General features: G+C 42.4%; 1 protein-coding gene across 8 annotated transcripts in view; it reads left to right on the top strand.

Moving 5' to 3' along the window:
• Positions 1 to 17,902, top strand: part of LOC143036187 (cysteine-rich protein 2-binding protein-like) — a 106,476-nt gene that overhangs the window by 35,308 nt on the left and 53,266 nt on the right. For 4 of the 8 annotated variants that reach the window (XM_076204554.1, XM_076203471.1, XM_076203603.1 and 1 more), the window contains exons 6-7: positions 7,762 to 7,932; positions 10,357 to 10,559. In XM_076204554.1, coding sequence (XP_076060669.1) covers positions 7,762 to 7,932; positions 10,357 to 10,559 — 374 coding nt within the window. Of the gene's footprint in view, positions 1 to 7,761; positions 7,933 to 10,356; positions 10,560 to 11,384; positions 11,532 to 11,629; positions 11,804 to 12,000; positions 13,400 to 17,902 lie in introns of those variants that run through there. The other 4 variants (XM_076203676.1, XM_076203841.1, XM_076203761.1 and 1 more) reach the window with 4 other exon arrangements.

Below are 17,902 nucleotides of genomic sequence, written 5' to 3'. Positions count from 1 at the left end.
TTAAGGGAGAGCGACTGGAGGAAGTGGATAGTTTTAGATACTTGGGTGCAAATGTGGCAGGAAAAGGTGGAGTGAAGGTGGAGGTAGAATGTAGATTGAGAGAAGCGAGTAAATGCCTTGGTGGATTGAAGAGTGTAATGAGGAATAGACATTTGGGAATGGATGCTAAGAGGAGACTGTATGAAGGAGTGATTGTGCCAACAGCACTGTATGGGGCAGAAACATGGAACATAAGAGAGGAGTTTGAATGTATTTGAGATGAGGTGTCTGAGAAGTATGATGGGGGTTACTAGGCTGGATAGAGTGAGAAATGAGGAGGTGAGGAGAACAGGCATGGAAAGGGAGTTGGGAGATATGGTTGATGAAAGAGTATTAGGATGGTTTGGATACATGGAAAGAATGAGTGAAGAAAGACTAGTGAAAGAGATATGGAAGGCAGATGTGGAGGGAGTGAACATGAGGGGACGTCCTAAGATGAGGTGGATGGATGGGGTGAAGGGGGCTTTGGGGAAGAGGGAAATGTCTGTTGAGGAAGGACGGGAGAGGACAGAAGACAGGGGTGAATGGAGAATGGTTGTATATGGATAATGATGTGATGCATGAGGTGGAATGGGTGGGGGGATAGGGGGTGAGGTAGTATGTGTGAGCAAAATTTGATGTAGCCCGAAGGGATTTCTCCCCGTCTTCTCCTTTTATACATGGGGGGATGGAGAGGGGGGGTCGCCGATTTAATGAAGTGGCCTTGCTGTGGATGTGCTGTGTCTTGCAACACTGTTTCTGACCCAGGGCAGTGGAGAAGGTGCAGGGATGACCTGTCATCCAGGAGGTGCAAAGATAAGAGGGAGGGTGGAGGGGTGTGAAGTGTATTCAGGGATGGAATGGGTGGGAATGATTTTATGCCTTTTCCTTTTTGGCTACCTCCCTTGTAAGGGGGAAAAAACCTTGGTATATGTATGTATGTAGATATATTAAATCAATGATTTTTCTTTTGTCATAATTTGAGATGACACTGTTGTAGAATTCAAGTAAGTGATGCAAGAACATTTCCATCTGAATCCATTCTGGCTATCATTTATCAAGCAGTTACTTTCTAAATGATGTTCGACATCAAGGTTCATTATTTAGTCCATTATTTCTTTCTGTGTTACTCTTATTTCCCTCATGGGGGGTAGGGTTTCACTTCTCTCCCTTCATCCTGATGTTTGCTCATGACTTCAGCTATTTCTGTGTCTTCTATGTATTCCATATTCCTTTTGCGTAGTTTCACTATTTCCTGTTTATTTTTTAGTTTACCATCTACATATCTATAGAATAGTTTTGGTTGATCCTTACATTTTTCTATTACAGTAAAAGCTCTTTTATCCGTTATTCTCGTATCCGGCTCCTTCTTATAAATGGCATAATATTCACGAGGAAATAAAATTTTTGTATAAAAATGTAAAAATTCAAAAAAAGAAAATTTAAAATTCCTGCGCCACTCCCGCCGCCGCCAGAGGTAGCGTGCATCTTTCCCACAATCTCCCACAAATCCCGCTGCTCCATCAGGCCCAGTGCCCACTGTAATAAGACGCCTGAGGAAGAAGGAGATGAGGATGTTGAAGGTTTCGTTGTGAAACAAAGGAAGGCAGTGATGGCTGAGTTGAAGGATATGCGTGGTAGTGCTAAGCTTAGCGTCACTGATGAAGCTCTTCAGGAGTGGATGGAGATTGACAATGACGAAGCCATCACCCCCACACATACTGACGACGAAATCATTCAGGCAGTGATTGAGGAGAAGCATGGTAAGGAAACAGAGGCTGATAGTGAAGAGGAAGATGACCCAGAGCCAAGAGTAATGTGGAAGGATGCCGCTAAAGGATTGGCAACATTTATCAAGTTCGCGGAGCAGTGCACCTACGTGGGGACTCACGACGTGATGTCTCTTCACTGTCTTCAAAATGAATTTTTAATGCAGAGAGACAAACATTCTAAACAAAGAGACATACGTGATTTCATGAAAATAAAGATAAATAAATATGAATATACTGGTAAATAAATAAACAACAAAAGTGAAGCCATTGAATGAATTTTATTTAAGTACTCTATGAATAAAGGCAATAAATGTATTTTTTTAATATTCCTTCTCGTAACCAGGATTTCCCTTTCCGGCATGTCTTTGGTCCCACTCGTGCCGGTTAAATGAGCTTATACTGTATGTCTTTTTCATAGTTTCTTTTTTCATCCCTGCATATTTTTACATATTCGTTCCTTTGATTAATATATATTTGCCAGTTTCTAGGTTTTTTGTCTTTTCTCCATCATTTCCAAGCTTTATCTCTTCTGTCTTTTGCTTTGCTGCACCTATTAAACCAGCATTTTTCTGTTTTTGCTTTGGGACATATCCACTCCTTTGTAGATTTTCATAGAAATCATCCGTTTTTCTTTCACTTGTGTTTTTTCCTTGTAGAATTTTTCCCAGTTTGCTTTAAGAAAAAATTTCCCAAGTTTCTCAAAGTCTGTTTTATAATACATCAGTGTTCCCTTTATGTGGTTCTCATTTGTCTTTATATATATTTCTTCAAGCTCTAACTCTAGTATGTGGTCACTCTTCGCAACTGGTGTCTTGTATTCAATTTTGTCTACTATTTCAAGTTCTGACATAAATAATAAATCTAGTCTCAACAGTTCTTTTTTATTCCTAAATCTAGTGTATTTTTTTACCCATTGTGTCATTGTTCTATAGTAATGTCAAGTAATACATTTCCCCATTGATCCGCTCCACCTTTCACTGTCATCTCTTCCCAACATATTTCTTTGCAATTAAAATCTCCCATGAGCACCACTTTATTTCCATCCTTCAGCATCCTCTAACATTTTGGAATAATCTCTCTCTCCTAGACCTTGTTTTTGGGGGCACATAAATCACTGCAAACTTTATGCTTTTCATGTCATTATCTTCAAGTCTTATTGAGATAATTTCTACCCTCTTCTCTCCATATGTAACTTTCATCACATCTAAGTTTTTCTTAACCAAGAACATGGCTCCACCTGGTTTCTCTTGTGTATATATATATATATATATATATATATATATATATATATATATATATATATATATATAGACATATACAGGGTGTTTGGGATAAATTTGTTAATTTATTGATCTGTCATTTCAGAACCATTTGAAGGATTCAATAGTGATAAAGTGCAACAGATATAGCTGATTCTGTGTACTATTTGTGGATGTGAGAGCTAGAGAGTATGGACAACTGGAAAGCACCGGAATATTGGAAGAGTGACCTGCATCATGATAATTCGTGCCGGATTAAAAAATTTGGATATCTTAGCTGCAGCTAAGTGATCCTTGAACACTGTGAAGGCCGTGAGATATGAACTGGAGAATTGCAACAGAGATGTGGAAGCAGTTGTAACATTATGGGAATGTTACTTGTGCTTTGGTGCCGAGGGAGAGAAGGAAACTCGAGTGAGTTTGGTGGCTTTATTCTGGTTAGTGTGTTGACATAGGCTGGGTCACAAAAGTGATCGCAGAGTGACCTGAGTCACGCATCGCTTGTGACAAGTACAGAAAAGAACTGGGCTGGACACCAAAACCTGGCATCCTTATATATGCTAAAGTAGCAAACGACCCATCCTGACCAAAACATGGCTCGGCAGGGCCTAGGTTGTGCTTTCATGAGGATACAAATGCCTGCAGTACAGGCATAATATGGACTTAACCTACACAAATGTAATACAAGGCCAAAGGCCAGCTATTTTTACACAACATATACATTCCTTGTCCATCCCATTTCTGCAGTGGCGATACTATAAGCCAAAATATCACATAGAAGCACATGTAGGGGACTCTGTTCACCACATTTACCCTCCTTCCTCTGTGAAGTGTGGAATCGTGATGTCCAAGCGGGGAGGCGGCCATGGGTGACGTCAGTGGAATCGGGAACCTCTTGAGGTGGCGCAGGCGGCAGCAGTGGTGGCTGCAACATCGAGCAGTGTTGCTCATGGCATCCATCGGGGAAGCAGCCGTGAGTGACGTCTAGGAAAGAGGCGGTCGTGACGTCGAGCTGTATTGCTCGTGGCATCCATCAGGGAGGCGGCCATGAGTGACGTCAAGTGAAGAGGCAGTTGTGACATCGAGCAAGGAGGAGGTCGTGACGTTGAGCGAGGAGGTGGTTGTGCCATCAAGCGAGGAGGCGGTTGTGCCGTTGAGCGAGGAGGTGGTTGTGCCGTCAAGTGAGGAGGCGGTTGTGTTGTCGAGCGAGGAGGTGGTTGTGCTATCAAGCGAGGCGGCGGTTGTGACGTCAAGTGAGGAGGCAGTCGAGAACGACGTCGGGCGAAGGTGCGGTCGTGCCGTCGAGTGATGAGGAGGTTGTAGCTGTGAAGGCTGTGATGATGACCACAGCAGTTGGCGGTGCAGTGTCTGTGACTGTGGTAGGGTTGAAGAATGGCCATGGAGTCACACAAGTTGTCGATGAACCATATCAGAAGGCTGGGTTCACTCGTGTCACAAAACTCCGGTGGTCACCAATGTAACATTATGGAAATGTTACTTGTGCTTTGATGCCAAAGGAGTGAAGGAAACTCGAGTGAGTTTGGTGGCTTTATTCTGGTTAGCGCGAGTGTCGACCTAGGCTGGGTCGGCGGGCAGGGCTCAGAGCCCTGCCCTAAACACAAAAGTGACCTCAGAGTGACCTGAGTCACGCACCGCTTGTGATGAGTACAGAAAAGAACTGGGCTGGACACCAAAACCTGGCATCCTTATATACACACCCTGTGTATGCTAAAGTAGCAAATGACCCATCCTGACAGAAACATGGCTCGGCAGGGCCTAGGTTGTGCTTTCATGAGGATACAAATGCCTGTAGTACAGGTGTAACATGGACTTAATCTATATAAATGTAATACAAGGCCAAAGGCCAGCTATTTCTACACAACATATACATTCCTTGTCCATCCCATTTCCGCAGCAGCAATACTATAAGACAAAATATCGCATAGAAGCACATGTGAGGGACTCTGTTCAGCACACAGTGGCTAGCAGGAGGGATTATAGCACGCATTCTGACTCTGCACAATGAAATTCATAGAGAAACTTCAAAAAAAGGTGCGGCAAGATCCAGGCAAGACAATGCAGGCCTTGGTGAGAGAGATGGGCATCAGAGTGGCAGCAATGAAGAAAGTGCTGAACAAGGATCTTCACTACTATTGATACAAGAGGTGCAAGGGCCAACTACTCACCACCAAGGCCCAAGAGAACTGCCTTATGAAAACTAAGAAACTCCTCAAGAAGGTCAAACACCCAGTTGAGCTGGGAATGCTCTGGTTCTCAGATGAGAAGAACTTCTGCCAGGACCAGTTGCACAATGCGCAGAACAACAGGTGGCTAGCCTACAGTCTGTACGAAGTCCTGCGCTTCATGAAGACCAAGTTCTTTCAAACTGATGGTCTTTGGGTATGTTTCCAGCTAAGGCCATGTCATGCCACATCACATCTTTGAAGAGGGACTCAGACTCACTTCAGATGGGTATATTGAGTTGCTGTCCACTGTTGTCAAGTGTTGGGTGATGAGGGTGGCTGCGGGAAGACCATTCATGTGGCAGCAGGACGCTCTGTGTTACACCTCCATGAAAACCCAGAAGTGGCTGTGTGAGAACTTCTACGACTTCACCAGTCCCAATATCTGGACCCTCAACTGGCCTGATTACAACCCCATGGACTATTATGTGTGGGGCACAGTTGAAAAAGACACAAAACATACTGCTTGCAATGCCAAGGACAAGCTGATTGCCAGGATCAATCTAGTGTTCAAATGTCTCTCGAAGGACACCATGAAGGCCATGTGCTGCAGGTTCAGGTTCCACCTGGAGGCTGTGGTGGAGGTTCAGGGTGGCTTCTTTGAATGAGTTGTATTTGGCAAAAGATCCTCTAAGAGATACACTTTGAATTTTGAGAATACATAAATTTTTGGCCAAGATATGTTTTTCTTTCCTCTCCGAAAGTGTCAAATTTATCCCAAACACCCTGTATATATATGTGTGTGTATATACGTATGTTTATATATATATACAGTCGAACCTTGAAAGCCCAGACTAATTGGGGGGAATGGTGGTCTGGTCATGCCAAATGTCCGGTCATCAAAAATATCGCCCTAACACCCGTAGATTTTCATAGCGGTATACATATAGGTAATGTATATGGCATAGAAACACATAAGAATAATACTCTAACACTGTAATAATAACAATACTGTAATAATAATGCTATAATAATAATTCTGTAATAATAACTGTAATACAGGTTTGTAAATGTACTGTATATACAGTGTACTGTACTGTATTTTTTATTACGTACACTGTAAATATCGGAAGGTATGCACGCGGGACAGTGGTGGCGGCCAGGGTTGCCGTGTAGAATGGGAGTGTTGTCATACCGGGGCATACATTTTTCTCAGGCATGTGCAGACTTTCATAGCAAGATATACTTGTCAAACTTTGACAAAATGGTGGTTCTAGTTTTTTTATTCTTGAATGTATATAAGGCCCCCATGCCCTAACATATTCAGTAAGATATAATTTTTTTTATATTATTATCGCTAAAAGAAAGCTGAAACTTTAGCGTAGAATTTTTTTCTACACGGTAAAAACGTATCTTTTGGGGTATAATATTTTATAACACAATTACCAATAAAAGTCATATTTTGATGTACCATTTATTATTTGATAACTAGTTCTATGATTTTTAAACAAAAGTTTGAGTTTTTGAATGTTTTTAACGGCCCGCTGATATGTAGAAAAAAATTCCTCATGCCGCTATTTTACTACATTTTGGTACAAAATTCTACAAAACGGCAGCCCTGGTGGCGGCTTGACTGGGCCGGGTTTGAGTACACGTGTATGGTCGTCGCTGCCACCTTCCGGACAAATAGGGAACTTTGCTTGAAAAGTCCTCCCTTTGTTCATTTCAACCGGTCATACGAGGGTCCGGGCATTCGGGGTCCGGGCTTTCGAGGTTCGACTGTATATATATATACATATATATATATATATATATATATATATATATATATGTATATATGGCAAAAGAAAGTCTTGGATCTTGGATGACTCCAACCAGAATCCTAGTCATTGGGTAGGGAAACTGTTAAAGAATAAATGGGATGGAGGAAGATTGTAAGTGGATGAAAGAACAATTCCAATACAAAGGGATTTTCTTTTCTGCTCTATAGAATTTATTGTGGATGATAGAGGCTGTGGGGGTCAATATATATTAAAGCAATAGAGGTAAATCAGTTGCTGTGGAAGTGTTGATTCTAAGTACTAAGATGGAAGAAGCATTGAATGTGTATTAATCACTTCAGTATGACTCAAATTCTCACATGCAGCATTGGCTGCCAAATGTAATTTGCATCACCTTACTTGCATTATGAAATATAGTCACTGCTGTAGTACTCATTTTCATTTACTCTTGAGTAATAATAAGCATAGAAAACATTATCAAACTAGTTCACAGAATCTGTGGGTAACTCATGTACAACTACAAAAAATATGTATGTATATATAATCAAGATGCTGATGCCAACATCCTCGTGTACCCACTAGTGCCTCATGATGCCTATATAGGTGTCATCATACCAAAGTAGCTGATATGCATGTAATAGGTGTGTATTTTGATTCAGCTATCCCTTTATAAGGAGGGAAAGCATGTTTGGTATATATGTATGTTGATGTATATAATGTGACATTCTTTGTATTTATTTATTATCAGGAAGGAAATATGTCAGACAAGTTCCCAGTTGAAGAAGTTTATGTGAAAGAGGAAGTGGCAGAGGTGCCACTGGACGAGTCTTCTTGTGGGTCATGGTACTTAGAGAGGGAAAATCTCAAACCTAATGCATCATTGCCAAATTCTATATTTGAAGATGACTATGAGCAGGAGGTAAGTTATGAGTTGTTGATTTAGTTCTTTAGTCTCAATTTTAGAGATCAGTCTGTTAAGTGTAGTTGGTGAGGTGGTGGGAGTTAAGAGGATTAGGAGGGGAACAGAGGAAGTAAAGGGGAAAATTATTGTGGGTTTAAGAGAAGAAGAGGGTGTGTATATAAGACCCCCCCCCCCCCATTTCCCTCTCTGGAGGAATGTGCGGAGAGCAGAATCGCTAGTCTTATCACTTTGTCCTGCATAGTCACCTTTTATATAATGCTATACATCTACCAAGGGTTTCTCCCATCCACCACCCTTGTTTTCCACTGAACTTGGCTCCTCATGGATGAAGGATCATCCCTGTCTCTTGCCCACTGCCCAAGTGTGAAGCAATGCAACAGGACACAGCACATCCACAGCAAGGCTGCTTCACTTACAGGGTGACCCCCCCCCTTTTTGTCCTGTCATGTTTGTTTGTTTATTATTATTATTTGCTTGATTTTTATTTATTATCAGTTATCTGTCAATTTACTATTTATCTGTATGTTTATTATTTAATTACACCTATGCATTTATTTGTTTATTATTTATATTATTATATATATATTATTTTTCTTTAATTTATTTATCATTATTACATTTTTTTCGTATCTGACCTAGTTATGGACCAAAAGGTCTCCTGTTGGCATGCTCTGCCTTTGTAATCCTTTGTAATCCCTTCAGGCTGCATCAAAATATCCACACAAAACCGTCCCCACTTCCTCTATCCCCCACCCTCTCCCCTGCTCGACTGACATAAAAAATAGAGATGGGGAGAAAATCCCTTTGGGCTTTTTATGTCAAAATACCATCCATATACACTGATTCTCCATTCTTTATAACATGCATGGGATAAAATCTAGTGCATTCCAGACAATCTAGGAAACAATAACAAGAACAACCAAATATAACTAGAGCACTAATATTAAAGTGGTCAATAGACCATCTATATACCTAAGGCTTTTAAGGCTTTTTTCCCCCATACAAAGGAGGTAGCCAAGTTAAAGGCATGTACCTATTCCACTTCCATCCACCACCCTTTCCTTCCACTTATCTTAGCTCTTATCTTAGCTCCTTATGGGTGACTGGTCATCCCAGTAGCCTGCCCTTTGCCCTAGGTCAGAAGCAATGCAGCAAGACACAGAACATCCACAGGAAGCTTGCTTCACTTAATTAGTGACCCCTCCCTCTTTGTCCCCTCATGCAGAAAAAGAGATGGGGAGAAAATTCATCAGGCTGCATCAAAATATCATTCACACATATCCACTCCCTAATGGCCCCCAGCCCATCCCTTCCTTGCATTACATTATTATCCACACATAGCCATTCCCTACTCACCCCTATCTTCTGCCTTCTCCCTTCTTTGCTCAACATTCCCCTCTTGCTCAATGGTCTTTTCACCCCATCCATCCTTCTCATCCTAGGTCATCCCCTAAAGTTTACTCCCCCCTCTCTGGCTCTCTTAAATTCCATGTTTCTGACCCATTCAGTGCTATTGGTACAATCACTCCTTCATAGTCTACTTTTTGTATCCATTCCCAAATGCCTATTTCTTGTTACCTTTTTTAATCCCCCAAGGCATTTACTTGCTTCTCTCAGTCTACAATTTACTTCCACTGCCACTTCCTTTCCCATGTGACCCCAAATATCTAAAGCTGTCCACTTCCTCCAACCTCTCTTTTAAGACTTACTTCTAACTTGCTGCCATCCTCTCTTCCTTGCACATCTCATCAGCTTTTCCCCAATCCCATATATTTGCAAAACCTCCCATAGTGCCTTTCTATCTGATCATAAGCCTTTTCCAAATCCATAAATGCTCAAAAAACATTCTAATCTTTTGGTAAAGTTTTCTCACATATCTGTCTTACCACTAAAATCTGATCCTCACAACCCCTACCTTTCTTAAACCCACACTGTTCCTCATCAATTACTCTCTCTGTTCCTCTCCTAATCCTCTCAGTTAAAACCCTCCCATATTCCTTCCCAACTATGAACTGATTCCTCTGAAACTACTACACACATTTGTCCCGTTTTCCCTTGTAAAGTGGAACTATAGAGGCAGTCCTCCAGCACTCTACCCTCCCTTACACACACATTAAACAACCTCACTAGGCAGTCCACTATCATTATGCTGTTCCCCTCTCTTAATACTGTCATGTATAATTTCTTTAAGTATATATTTCCCTGTGGTAGGGGAAAGAAAGAATACTGCCACCAAATCTTTCCAGTTGGGTCATATAGGCGGCTAAAAAGGGACAGAGAGATGGGACTAGGCATCCTGCTCTCTGTAACCCAGAGGAGTACATTCCTACAAGAAGGCAAGAAGACCTTAGACAAATAATTTATTTTCAATTGGATGCCTCATTTATTATTTTCAATTTAAGGTGATTTTTGTCTTTTCAGGAAATAAAGGTGAAAGAGGAAATTAAAATAGAGGAGGAGCACTTTGAAGATTCTACAGAAGACATTGATGTTGGTCAAACAGATGTCATCGACAGTGATTTACCACCACCACCCCTCAAGGAATCTCTGTTTACACAAAATACCCCATCTGTTTCAAAGCCAAAGGAAGAACAGGAGGAGGAGGAAGATAGTCCAAGGAAAAAGTAAGTGACCTGATGTTTTTTTCCAAAACTTGGTGGGTGGAATGAACAAATGCTCCACTTAACCCTCGAAAGACTACCGTGACCATATGGTAACACAAAAAGAATTTTTGTATATATGTTACAGTAAGAACACGTACCTAGGGATTACACGTAATCCCTGAATGTTTCAGTGAATACGCATAATCCCCGTTTCACTCAGGCATTTCACGTAATCACTGAATTTTCCAGTGATTACGTGAAATCCCTGAAATTGGACCTGTCATTTTACGTGTTCTTACTATTGAGCATTCAGTGAATTCGCGTAACCTGTCATTTTACATGTTCTTACTATTGAGCATTCAGTGAATTCGCGTAACCTTCATCTATGAACATTTCTATTACACACAGTACAATTACACACATACAATTACACACAGCATAGTTTAACTTAACGACCTTTCAGTTTCGTTAGTGAGTGTTTGTGTTTAAATGACTGAGACATGAGCGAATGGTTCAGTTTTCAAAAGTGTCTGAACCACTGCTCGTTATTTTACGTGTTCTTACTATTGAGCATTCAGTGAATTCGTGTAACCTGTCATTTTACGTGTTCTTACTATTGAGCATTCAGTGAATTCGCGTAACCTTCATCTATGAACATTTCAATTACACACAGCATAGTTTAACTTAACGACCTTTCAGTTTCATTAGTGAGTGTTTGTGTTTCAACGACTGAGACATGAGCGAATGGTTCAGTTTTCAAAAGTGTCTGAACCACTGCTCGTTGCTTCATTCTTCCTCTTCTTCAAGCAACTCTGACTTGTTGCTTCATTCCTCCTTTTCCTCCAGCAAAGTTAAGATGTCTATCGAGGAAAGGTTTACACAAAACCTCACGGATCATTTTAAAGAAAACAAAAAAGGATTAATTCCAAAGTGTGACTATCAGAAGACCATCGATGACCTGAAAGCAGCAGCTGATAACTCACATGCCAAGGGGTCAGTTTTCAAAAGTGTCTGAACCACTGCTTGTTGCTTCATTCTTCCTCTTCTTCAAGCAACTCTGACTTGTTGCTTCATTCTTCCTCTTCCTCCAGCAAAGTCAAGATGTCTATCGAGGAAAGGTTTACACAAAACCTCACGGATCATTTTAAAGAAAACAAAAAAGGATTAATTCCAAAGTGGGACTATCAGAAGACCATCGATGACCTGAAAGCAGCAGCTGATAACTCGCATGCCAAGGGGCGGCACGGATATTATCTGTTGGAGAAGTAAGTTTTCACTTCAATCTATTATTTTACTCAGTCTCTCTCTCTTTTTTTCTCTCTCTCTCTCTGTCTCTCTCTCTCTCTCTCTCTCTCTCTCTCTCTCTCTCTCTCTCTCTCTCTCTCTCTCTCTCTCTCTCTCTCTCTCTCTCTCTCTCTCTAATTGTGTGTCTGTCTCTCTCTAATGTTAACTGTGTTTTCAGGTATGAAGTACTCCAGTGCGGGCCTACAGAAAAACTGATAAAGAGACGTTCGACACGACAGGAGTCGCCACTCTACTATGTGAGCATCGAGGAGACGTTTGACGTTGTCAAGAGCGCCCACATCTCAACAGGCCATGGCGGAAGAGACCGGATGTTGAAAGAATTACAAAAGAAATATGCAAACATTCCAACTAAGGCCGTTGAGCTGTTCAAGTCACTCTGTCAAGAATGCCAAAAGAAACAAAAACGGCCGATGACGAAGGGGGTTGGCGTTCGTCCAATACTCACCAAGGAATTCTCGTCAAGGGGTCAGGTGGATCTAATTGACATGCAAAGCATGCCCAGTGGATCCAACAAGAAATGGATCATGGTGTACCAGGATCACCTGACGAAGTTTTGCATCCTTCGAGCCTTGGCGTCTAAAAGAGCTGCAGAGGTTGCTTTTCATCTACTGGACATTTTTCTTCTCTTTGGTGCCCCCGTTATTCTCCAAAGCGATAACGGATCCGAGTTCACTTCACAAGTCATTACAGAGCTGAAGGAAGTTTGGCCAAAACTAACACTGGTGCATGGTAATCCTCGCCATCCCCAAAGTCAGGGGTCGGTTGAGCGCGCAAACGGTGATATTAAAGATATGCTGGTGGCATGGATGGCTGACAATGACTCACAAGACTGGCCTACGGGCATCAAGTTTGTTCAGTTCCAGAAAAACAGTGCTCTCCATTCCGGGATAAAGCGCTCTCCATATTCTGCAATGTTTGGCTGTGAGGCTCGTGTAGGACTTACTACTTCGTCTTTGCCGATGGAAGTGATTGCTCGGATGGAGACTGAGGAGGATCTTCTTGCTGTCACACCAATCAGGCCAGAATCTGACAATGACAACTCTCTCTCCCAAACTGATGGTGTTGCAAACCAGATACAAGCTACAAGTGATGAAACATCAACACATGATGTGACAGAGGATGTTCTGCTCCCAGTCGAACATGGCAGCACTACAACACAATACACTGGTGACAATGTGACAAGTCAGCCAATGACAGCTGAAATCCTTGATCTACCCACAGGACCTTCCTCGCCCACAGCAACACCATCTGCCTACAATGTTGAGAGTCCTGAAAACCAGAGTTGCAGAACGCATCAAAGAAATCAAAAGGCGTCGTCGTGAAGCAGCCGATGCACAAACTTCTCAAGCAGAAAGGATGGTGAAAAGAAGTCGCGTAGATCTGCGAGCTGGTACAAGGCGATGTAAATGCCTTAAAGCTGGGCTTCTGTGTAACTCACGATGTCATAGCAGCCTCAATTGTTGTAACAAGTAACATGTCAATGGTTTCTGCCATTCTTTAGAACTTTTAAATGCTTTGTTTTAGGTCGTGGAACAATTTACGTTGTGTGTGTGTGTGTGTATTTACCTAGTTGTATTTACCTAGTTGTATTTTACGGGAAGGGGAGCTATGCTCGTGGGGTCCCGTCTTCATATCTCATTTTATCTAAACTATTTTTAAATTCATGTATTGTTTTTGCACACACCACTTTCTCATCTAACTTGTTCCAACTGTCTATTACTCTGTGAGGAAAGCTGTTCTTTTTCAAATGTGCATGCATGCGTGCGCTCACGTGTGTTTGTGTGTGTGTGTGTGTGAGAGAGAGAGAGAGAGAGAGAGAGAGAGAGAGAGAGAGAGAGTTTTAACTAACTGACTGTTTGACCAATAAAATGAAATAAAATGAAATAAAATAAAATGACATAAAATAATGTTAATTTTATTTTTTATCTAGTTACTTACTAATATGATCGTCGCAACGTTGGCATTGATGATCAAATGAGCATCAGGGATTACGCGTAATTACTGGGACCGTAATTCAGGGATTTCGCGTAATCACTGGAAAATTCAGTGATTACGTGAAATCCCTGAGTGAAACGGGGATTACGCGTATTCACTGAAATATTTAGGGATTACGCGTAATCCCTAGGTACGTGTTCTTACTGTAACATATATGCCATTAACCCTAGAACATGGTCGTGTGTAAAATTCACCCCACGCCCTTTGTTTCATGTGGGCACAGCCCGCTGGGTTGAGGTAGTCATGTGGGTCTTAGTGTAGCTTCAGTTGGCTGTGAGCTCTTCCGGTAAAAGGGAGTGTATCCGCACTCATGCCTTTGTGGGGCCACGTATGGGATGCGTTGGGTAAATTTTACCCCAGTGCCATGATAACATACAAACTTGTGTGGGTAATATTTACCCCAGAACCGTGTTACAATCTTAATATACTTGGGTAATGTTTACCCCATAACCGTGATAACATGTAAGCATACATTGGTTACGTCTGCCCCACATAGCGATAAGCAGTTTTTTTCTCTGCTTTCTCATGTATTTTCTTTACAGGCTTTATTATAATATGGCTAGTGACAAATTTCAGAAGCTTTTTACTGACGAGTAACTGGAGGATATAATGAATAAGTCTGGTTTGTCAGAAGTAAGTTCTTTGTTGCCAAGTGAAAGTGAAAATGAAACTGATAATGTTGAAAGCGAGACTTTGTATGACTCTGATAGTGACAAAGATTATGAGCAATCCTCTGCAACTGATGTGGACAGTGATAAATCCAATGAATTGGAGTTACAGAGTAGTGCGCGCAAGAGACAAAGACATCGAACATCAACACCTCAAAAGCGTGTAGGCCTACCATGCCAACCTGCTAGAAAACCTGCCAATAGTTCTGGCAGTGCTGTCTCTCCTGCTGCCCGTGCTGTCTTTCCATCAAACTCTGATGACATTGATGATCCTGCTGTGCCTCCTGATATCTCTGCTGTTCCTCCTGCTGTGCCTCCTATCCCCCCTGCTGTGCCTGCTGCTGCAATGGGTAAACGAACGCATGCTGCTGTTGATGACGACGATGATGTTCCAAGAAGGGTCGAATTTGGAACCAGCACTTTGACAACCAGATCCGGCTTTAGGTGGAATTGTCATCCACAGACACAAACAGCAGTAAGGACAGCAGCACGTAACATTGTGCCTCCCTACACCCCAGGACCTGCACTAGAGGCAAGAAGTGCAGACACACCAGAGAAAGCTATGAACTTCTTGTTCGATGATGAAATTTTAACCTCTTCCATATGGTGCCGCCTACGTAGGCATCATGAGGAGCAAGTGGATACGCGAGGCTGCTATATCGGCGTCTTGATTATATTTATTGTAGTTGTCCCTGCGTAACTGACATACTCTCTAAACTAGCTTCATCACATTTTCTATGGTTATCAAAATTCACGGGTGAAAGAGAGAATGATCGATATAAGCGGTGACTATTTTTTATGATGCGAGTATTATGACGCAACATCATACGTCTGGCAGCTAATGCTGCCTGCGAGATTTTGGCCTGGAGTGAAGTGGTTAAATGAAGTTATGCAGTGGACAAATCTCATCATTCCAATAGAGGCAGCCAAGTCAGAATATCACAGGGCAAGGATGTCCCTGATAGAACCAGCAGAGCTGCGAGCACTGTTGGGGTGCTGATCTTCAGTGGTTGCCAGAGAGACAACCACCTGTCAACAAGAGAGATGTTTAGCCCTAAAACTGGTCCAGCAATCTACCGGGCAGCCATGTCAGAAGATTGTTTCTCGTTCCTGGTCAGCTGTCTGTGGTTCGATAATAAAAACACAAGGGAGGAGAGGCGGCAGACTGACAAATTTGCAGCAATCCGGAAGATCTGGGACATGCTTATTGAGAACTGTGGGAAAATGTATGTCCCACATGAGACACTTACAGTTGATGAGCAGCTGTTGGGGTTCCGTGGGAACTGCCCATTTCGTATGTATATTCCCAGCAAACCAGCAAAATACGGAATGAAGCTGTTCCTCATCAATGACAACAACACCAAGTACATGTTGGGTGCAATTCCTTACCTGGGGAAACAGGGCACAAGACCCCACAATGGCATAAACCTTGGCCATCATTTCACCAAGGAACTCACTAAACCTTACCATTAAACCAACAGGAATGTTACCACAGACAATTGGTTTACCTCAGTGGCCCTATCAACTGATCTCCTGATCAACTGTGGCATGACCCACGTTGGTACTGTGCGTAGTAACAAGAAGGAGATACCTTGGGAAATGAAGGACACAGCAAATCGGAGGCCAGGTTCAAGTGCCTTCTTATTCACCAAGGACATAACTTCAGTGTCCTACTGCAAAGAAACATCAAGAAGAAAGAAGAAATTGGTGCACCTCATGTCAACAATGCACACGCATCCTGCTATCATGCCTAATGGGAAGCCAGATGTGCTCATTGTATGCAGTGGGTCACAAGACAAGACGATGGCCCATGTGCATTTTCTATGGGATGATAATTTGCTGTGTTATCAATTCGTGGATAATATACAATGAAAATCAGCAGAGGACAGGGGCTTCAAGGCTGGCCAGGCGCACATATATGCAAGAGTTGGCAGTGGCCCTTATCAAACCCTGGGCAGAACACAGGTTGCGCAACACTCCAAGGATGTCAGCTGACCTCAAGAAACTGATAAATACTGTCTGCAGCATCCCTGTCTGTGACACACCCGTTGACCAACGCCCCATAGTGATAGCAGAGAACCGAGCCCCTATGGATCAATGCGCACTGTGTTCCAGGACTGCAGACAGGAAGACACGACACAGGTGCACCGCCTGTGGGAAACCAGTGTGCCCTCGTCACATCTGCCCAATGTGCGTCGATTGTAAGTGTAAGAACTTTGAAATCTTTCTCTTACTGTTCATTTACAATGACATAAAACATTAAAATTTTAATAGCACATAGATCTTTCTTTGACTTCCAGGATCATGTATTGTTCATGTACAGTAGTAAATAAATGTAACACTTTTTCAAACATTGTTGTTGGACTCTCATAACATAGAACTAGTACTTTATGGTCATTCTTTGTTCAAAGACAATGATCAGAAAATGTAAAGATTTTTTTTTATTTGCAATTAGTGATGAGATGTACAAGGGGTGAAAGTGGCAGTAGACTGGAAGTGAACATTAAGGGAGAGCGACTGGAGGAAGTGGATAGTTTTAGATACTTGGGTGCAAGTGTAGCAGGAAAAGGTGGAGTGAAGGTGGAGGTAGAATGTAGATTGAGAGAAGCGAGTAAATGCCTTGGTGGTTTAAAGAGTGTAATGAGAAATAGACATTTGGGAATGGATGCGAAGAGGAGACTGTATGAAGGAGTGATTGTGCCAACAGCACTGTATGGGGCAGAAACGTGGAACATAAGAGAAGAAGAGAGAAGGAGTTTGAATGTGTTTGAGATGAGGTGTCTGAGAAGTATGGTGGGGGTTACTAGGCTAGATAGAGTGAGAAATGAGGAGGTGAGGAGGAGAACAGGGGTGAAAAAGGATTTGGGAGAGAGGGTTGATGAAAGAATATTAGGATGGTTTGGACACATGGAAAGAATGAGTGAAGAAAGACTAGTAAAAGAGGTATGGAAGGCAGATGTGGAGGGAGTGAACATGAGGGGACGTCCTAGGATGAGGTGGATGGATGGGGTGAAGGGGGCTTTGGGGAAGAGGGGAATGTCTGTTGAGGAAGGAAGGGAGAGGACGGAAGACAGAGGTGAGTGGAGAATGGTTGTATATGGATGATGTTGTGACTGCATGAGGAGGAATAGGCGGGGGGGTGGGGTAGTATGTGTGAGTAAATTTTGACGCAGCCCGAAGGGATTTCTCCCCGTCCTCGCCTTATATGCAAAGGGGGACGGAGAGGGGGGGTCGCCGATTAAATGAAGCGGCCTTGCTGTGGATGTACTGTGTCTTGCGACACTGCTTCTGACCCAGGGCGGTGGGCAGGGTTCAGGGATGACCCGTCATCCAGGAGGGGCTCAGATGAGAGGAAGGGTGGGAGGGGTGTGGAGTGTATTTAGGGATGAAATGGGT

The sequence above is a fragment of the Oratosquilla oratoria genome, chromosome 1, assembly GCF_046742065.1.
Source record: "Oratosquilla oratoria isolate Oo_2021 chromosome 1, ASM4674206v1, whole genome shotgun sequence".
NCBI classification, from domain to species: Eukaryota; Metazoa; Arthropoda; class Malacostraca; order Stomatopoda; family Squillidae; genus Oratosquilla; species Oratosquilla oratoria.
This window is presented reverse-complemented; position numbering and strand designations above follow the sequence as displayed.